Source organism: Erythrolamprus reginae, chromosome 2 (assembly GCF_031021105.1).
Source record: "Erythrolamprus reginae isolate rEryReg1 chromosome 2, rEryReg1.hap1, whole genome shotgun sequence".
NCBI classification, from domain to species: Eukaryota; Metazoa; Chordata; class Lepidosauria; order Squamata; family Dipsadidae; genus Erythrolamprus; species Erythrolamprus reginae.
The window spans coordinates 145804084-145810745 of record NC_091951.1 but is presented as its reverse complement, the minus strand read 5'-3'; the positions used below and the strand labels follow the sequence as shown (position 1 = coordinate 145810745).

The window sequence follows — 6662 nt, the reverse complement described above, 5'->3', positions numbered from 1 at the left end:
TGAAAAAGATGTATTAAAAGGTTTAATGATAGAGCACTGGTGAGACCACATTTGGAATACTGTGTTCAGTTCTGGAGACCTCACCTACAAAAAGATATTGATAAAATTGAACGAGTCCAAAGACGGGGTACAAAAATGGTGGAAGGTCTGAAGCATAAACCCTATCAGGAAAGACTTAATGAACTCAATCTATATAGTCTGGAGGACAGAAGGGAAGGGGGGGGGACATGGTTGAAACATTTAAATATGTTAACGGGTTAAATAAGGTTCAGGAGGGAAGTGTTTTTAATAGGAAAGTGAACTCAAGAACAAGAGGGCACAATCTGAGGTTTGTTGGGGAAAAGATTAGAAGTAATGTGAGAAAATATTATTTTACTGAAAGAGTAGTAGATGCCTGGAACAAACTTCCAGCAGACATGGTCAGTAAATCCACAGTAACTGAATTTAAACATGCCTGGGATAAACATATACAGTATAAACATATTCTTGTGTTTTATAAGATATAACACAAGAAATAGTATAAGGGCAGACTAGATGGACCATGAGGTTTTTTTCTGCTGTCAATCTTCTGTTTCTAATAAGAAAATAAATCGCAGAATGTGGTTTTTCCAATTGCTATAATCTTTATTTTCTACAAATTGAGGCAAAATAAACAGTAATTACAGTGAGTGACAAAGAGCTTCACATTTTGCGCTTCTCTTCAGTCACTTTGCCATTTCCAGGTGAGTTTATTCTTCGCTTATAACCACCTTCTTATGCACTTCTCGGCTCTTCACCCTGAGTTTGTTCACCTGGGACTCAGCAATGTCAGCCCGTTCCTCAGCTTCTTCCAGCTCATGCTGAATCTTGCGGAACTTGGAAAGATTCACGTTGGAAAGTTCCTCCTAAAAATATTATTGAAATTAATCATTGTTATTTTCCATTTATTGACAAACACTGGCAAAATTTAGATATTTAGACAGTATTTTTTTTTTAAGAGGAAGGAAATGTAAAGTATTATATTTGTGTCACATCCAATTTTATTTTATTTTTTCAAATCCACGAGTGAATCTTTTTCTTCTGTTTCTGGCAAAGTAGCAGCAGGAAATTATTCCCTTGCATCCCAATTTTTTCCTCAATGGACATGTTTCAGGATGAAAAGTTCAAAAAGCTACCAATCCAAAAATGCAAGTACATATTTTATTTTTTCCTCAATAACAGACTATTTTAAAGGTAATGGGAAAAGTAAGTGTTGAAAAACATAGGAGGATTTAAAAAGATGGAAAATATTTTCCTGCTTCATTTTGTTTTTAGGATTTTTTTTTAATAAAGGGGTTAAATAAAAATTGGTTTTTTGGAATTTAGTAATCATTGCCTAATTATACTGCTGCTTGAATTTTGTTAGCAAATGTACTGGAATTACAAACCAGATTCTTGCTACCTATCAGGAAGTAATCACAATACTTGCATTTGCTATATAAATGCAAGATTAGAAGACATCTATAGTATGTCCCTTTCAATCTTATAAGCGGAGATTACCCATTTTTCATTTTTTAATTGCCAAGAAAAAGCATCATGTGCATTGAGAGCCTTTTCTCACATACACACAAGGAAGATTAAGGAGAAGATGCCAAGTTAGGCATTCCCAGGGGTGGACTACTGCCTGGACGGGGGGGGGGGGGGATGCAGTGGGTTAGTGAAAATGGAGCTCCACCCCAGAGCACCCAATTTGCACTGAAAGATGTTGAAAGAAAATGCAGGGCGTCCTGCGTAAGCCACACCCACAGTATGATAGCAAAAATTTGGGTAGCCCTTCACTGGGCATACCCTAAAACCGGGGATTACTCACAATGGCATAATTTAGATATATTTTGGCTTAATGGAGCAATTTGTAATTTTTTGCTTGTGAGTCAAAGGTCCAGTTTGCGATTGTCATGGCTGAGACACTTGCATAAAGCAACAAATTTACCTCAGACTCTTCTAAAGAAGTCCCCCCCCCTCTCTGTAGAAGTGGAATAATATTATACAAACTGGGAAGCAAGGTAATGAGTAGATGGCAGTATAAACTACCAAATTGCTATCTCAACTATCAGGAGGCAAGGTGAAGACAAATAATTTCTATATAATTTCTAATATTTAAAAATTAGCTCTTTAATAATTTTACGATCACGAAAGCTATGGTTATTAGTGCAAGCTTCCACATGCAGGTGGGCAGCAGGCCTACCAGGCCCCTCACGTCTCCCGAGGGCCTCTCACCCAACCCTTCTTGCATCAATCACGATTAGCACTATGCTTTATACCCCTCAATTCATTGTGCCTTTTGAAGGTTAATTTGGTGTGTAGTAACCTTTACTCTTTCTCTAGTATTCTCTTTCACAATTCTAGTTCAAGCAAGCCCAACTTCAGAAAAATACTTACAGATTCCTCAGATTGCCTCTTGTATGCTTTCACTTTCATTTGCAATTTATCCACCAGATCTTGGAGTCTCAGAACATTCTTCCTGTCTTCCTCAGACTAAACAAAGTTATGAAAATATGTGAGTTTCTATCATTTTAGAAAGGGGGGAGGGAGAGCGAGGGACATAATGATAGATAATGATGATAGATATATTAGATAGATGATCGATAGATGGATAGATAGATAGATAGATAGATAGATAGATAGATAGATAGATGGATGGATGGATGGATGGATGGATGGATGGATGGATGGATGGATGGATGGATGGATGGATAGATAGATAGATAGATAGATAGATAGATAGATGATGGATGGATGGATAGATAGATAGATAGATAGATAGATAGATATTGATAGAGACATGGAGAGAGAGGGGAGAGAGAAAGAGAAACAGAGATAGGGCTATATAGAAAAAGATAATATAGACAGATAAATATAAATACTGATGATTCTTCAAATGTATGAAAAAATCTCTTTCCTCACCTGGTAAGTCAGCTCCTTCACTCGTCTCTCATATTTACGAACGCCTTTGATGGCATCAGCACTGCGCTTCTGCTCATTCTCAACCTCAGCTTCCAATTCACGCACCTGAAATACAATAAACATTTATCCCTTCCATCCAGTAAGCTTTATTGTATGGTTAGAAATGCATGAAGGTGCATACAAGGAATACATACTCTATGTTCCAATTTTTGGAGCTGTTTCTTGCCACCCTTCAGTGCCAGCTGTTCTGCCTCATCAAGACGATGCTGCAGATCCTTCACACTCTGCTCTAGATTTTTCTTCATCCTCTCCAAGTGGGCACTGGTGTCTTGTTCCTTCTTCAATTCTTCTGCCATCATAGCTGCCTATTTACAGAGAAATAACTACCATTCAGAAAAATCATTCAGACCCATTTAAAAAGAATTTTAAAGGGAAAGTGTTCCAACTCACATCTGTGATGGCTTTCTTGGCCTTGTCCTCTGCATTGCGTGCCTCCTGAATAGATTCCTCCATTTCAGTCTGGAACTGTGAAATATCTGTTTCCAGCTTCTTCTTGGTATTGATCAAGCTGGTGTTCTGTTTGGGGAAAAACAGGCTTTTTATAAAGCAAGAAGGCTGACTTTATCATTTGGGCTCCTATTCTTTTGTAAAAAAAAAATATTGCTGTATATATTTATAGTTATTAAAATTACGCCATACAAATTATGCTATTATGATGAGGCCAGCATCTTTATTATCTCCTCCAAGCAACAGAGTAACAAGACATGGCAGAACAGTGCCTCCACTGATTCTGCTGTGGATAGAACCAACTGCACTCAGTCTGACAGAGATGAGACTTATAATTGTATAAATATTAATATTGCTTAATTTCTTGATTTATCTTCACTATAGTTGTGCTTTGAAGCAGAGATGCTCTTCCATTTTTACTATTTTACTATTTTAAAGAGCAACATACAAAAGTTTCAAATAAATATATATACAGTGTGTGTGTGTGTGTGTGTGTGTGTGTGTTGGCATATTCGGATTTCTTCCTGTGGGGTTTGGGTTTGGGAATGGGTTTCTTTCCCATTCATCAAGAGTGAAGATGAAGATGATGAATGAAGATGACGAGTGGGACTTCGTCGAAACATCACCAGGATTATCTGAATCTTACACAGAAAGAAACCCGAATATGCCAAGACCTACATACCTATACCCGGGAAAATCTACGAAAACAAATGGAATCTACATCACCGATCGTTAAAAAATTGCATCAACCTCTGCAAGTTCATGTTTATATTTTGCATGTTTGCCTTCTTACATTAATGCAGTCATCAATGTTATGATTGCTCACTTACCTGGGTATGGAGGAGCTGCACCCGTTCACTGGCATCCAGAAGCTCCTGTTCAGCCACTTTTCTGGCCCTCTCTGTCTGTTCCAGAGCTGCCCGGAGCTCCTCAATCTCAGCCTGCATGAGGTTTGCTCTGCGCTCAATCATGGCTACTTGTTCCTTCAGATCATCCTGGCTTCTCAAAGCTTCATCCAGATGTATTTGGGTATCCTAGAACAAGATATAGTAATATTTGTCTTAAGAAATGGTTGCAATACAAGGAAAAAAATGCAGGTCTTTCTTAAATATCATGCTGAAGGTACTTATGGAATAAGAGACGATCTCACTGTACCATGCATCCTGCTCCATCCCTCCCCATCTTTAAATTACAATTTTTATTTTTATTGTTGATGTTGGAAGTCACTCAGTGTTGCATGGTGGTGAGTGGGAAACCAATTTAATAAATAAATAAACATAGATGTAAATATGTCACCTTGAGATGTCCTTGTGTGTTCCTGAGGTTCTTTAGTGCTTCAGCAGCTTGACGGTTGGCATGGCTCAGTTGGATCTCCATCTCATTCAGATCTCCCTCCATCTTCTTCTTAAGCCGCAGGGCATCATTCCTGCTCCTAATCTCAGCGTCCAATGTGCTCTGCATGGACTCTACCACCCTCAGGTGATTCCTCTTCAGCTGATCAATTTCTTCATCCTTCTCTGCAATTCGTCTGTCGATGTCAGATTTCACCTGGTTGAGCTCAAGTTGGATGCGTAGGAGTTTGCCCTCTTCATGTTCCAGGGAGGCCTTAAAGCATGAAAGATAAATTTATATAACCATACAACAGGAACTTCCAAAAGACATGTCCTCTAAAGAAAAATGGATTTAGATGGTTGTTTTTCTATGATCCCAAACAGAATGAAGCTTAATTAATTAATGAAGCTTAATCCTTAATTAATTTTCAGATTTTTTTAAAAAAAGAAATGAAATTTAAAAATAATTTTTTTATTCTTAGTAAATATTAATTAACATATATATGCATGCTGCTAAATACTGTGATAATAGATCGATTATTTTTCTGCTTGTCAGAATTCTGGAGGTCTAGAACTGCAAAAAAGGGCTTTCTTGATATGATTTAGACTTCCTGGTGGTCAACAAACTATTAGGGTGAATGGGATTTTGCGCTGATCGGGTAAGTGCCGATTTATTTTCTTACAGTTTTATAAGTAGCCGGTTTAATCGTTTAAAATGTTACTTCCTTTTCTGCAAATAATGACATGATTTTACCTCCGCCTCTTCCAAGGAAGCCTGGAGTTCACCCTTCTCCTGTTCAATCTGCTTCTTCACTTTCTCTAGTTCATGGATGGCCTTTCCTCCCTCAGCAACCTGTTCCGTGAGGTCAGATATCTCCTCTGTTGATTTCACACAAGATAAAAATAAATAAATAAGAAAATATGTTCTGAGTTTCATGATTCACCCTTGCTTTTCAGTTTATAGATAAGTATGATTAATATTTGAATTATTCTAAATATTTTGCATTTTAGGTCATTAACATCAAGCAAAGTTTTATCTGCTTCCTTATAACAGCTAATTATCAAAGGGTTTTTTATGAATTAAACCAGACAAAAATTACTCTGCATATTGCCACATCAACCAGAAGCATGCATAATAATAATAATAATAATAATAATAATAATAATAATAATAATAATAATAATATATGTGCATGGTTATTCCAGCTTTGGTTTAAAGGACAGTATGAAGATGATGTTTCAACCATATAGGATATGTTTAGTTACCTCAAATGAGATATATTATTTGCCTCAAATAACAAAAAATCTCAAAGGCAGTTCTGCATCATTCAATTTCTTTTCTTAGCTCTCCCAGTTAATAGATTCATAGTTCTATCCATGATGAAAAGAAAACAACTTACGCTGGAGATTCTTGTTCTCGCGCCTCAGAGTTTCCAGGTGATCCAAGGATTCCTCATATGCGTTCTTCATCTTGAAGAGCTCTGTGCTCAGAGACCGAGACTCCTTCTGGGAGGCTTCCAGTTCAGACTGTGTCTCCTCATATTTCTGTTTCCAGTCTGCCAGAACCTGTAAAAGGTAATTGAGTCATCAGCATCATACGAATTTCATAAAGAAATAAGATACTAAATTTGATTGGCCCAATGTCTTGGTGCAAAATGTTCTTCTTTAATCATCAGAAGCAAAATACCTTATCAAAGTTCTTCTGCTTCTTATCCAGAGCTGCACAAGCTGCATTGGACCTTTCCACGTCAATCATCAGGTCCTCCACTTCATTCAGCAACCTCTGCTTGGTCTTCTCCAGGGAAGCACATTTGGAATTCACAGCTTCTACATGTTCCTCAGCTTCCTGCAGACGTTGAGCAAGCTTCTTCCTGTTAGAGTATAATTATTGACCATATTAAG

General features: G+C 37.4%; 1 protein-coding gene across 1 annotated transcript in view; it reads right to left on the bottom strand.

Moving 5' to 3' along the window:
* Positions 1–600: 600 nt before the first annotated feature.
* LOC139161091 (myosin-1B) overlaps positions 601–6662 on the bottom strand; it is a 28427-nt gene continuing 22365 nt past the window's right edge. Inside the window, exons 29-38 of the mRNA XM_070739786.1 lie at positions 6448–6631; positions 6161–6326; positions 5515–5639; positions 4726–5034; positions 4260–4463; positions 3373–3498; positions 3117–3287; positions 2923–3027; positions 2398–2493; positions 601–884 (exon numbers count right to left, since the gene is read on the bottom strand). Of these exons, the coding sequence (XP_070595887.1) occupies positions 729–884; positions 2398–2493; positions 2923–3027; positions 3117–3287; positions 3373–3498; positions 4260–4463; positions 4726–5034; positions 5515–5639; positions 6161–6326; positions 6448–6631 (1642 nt within the window). The 3' untranslated portion in view covers positions 601–728. The remainder of the gene's footprint in view (positions 885–2397; positions 2494–2922; positions 3028–3116; positions 3288–3372; positions 3499–4259; positions 4464–4725; positions 5035–5514; positions 5640–6160; positions 6327–6447; positions 6632–6662) is intronic.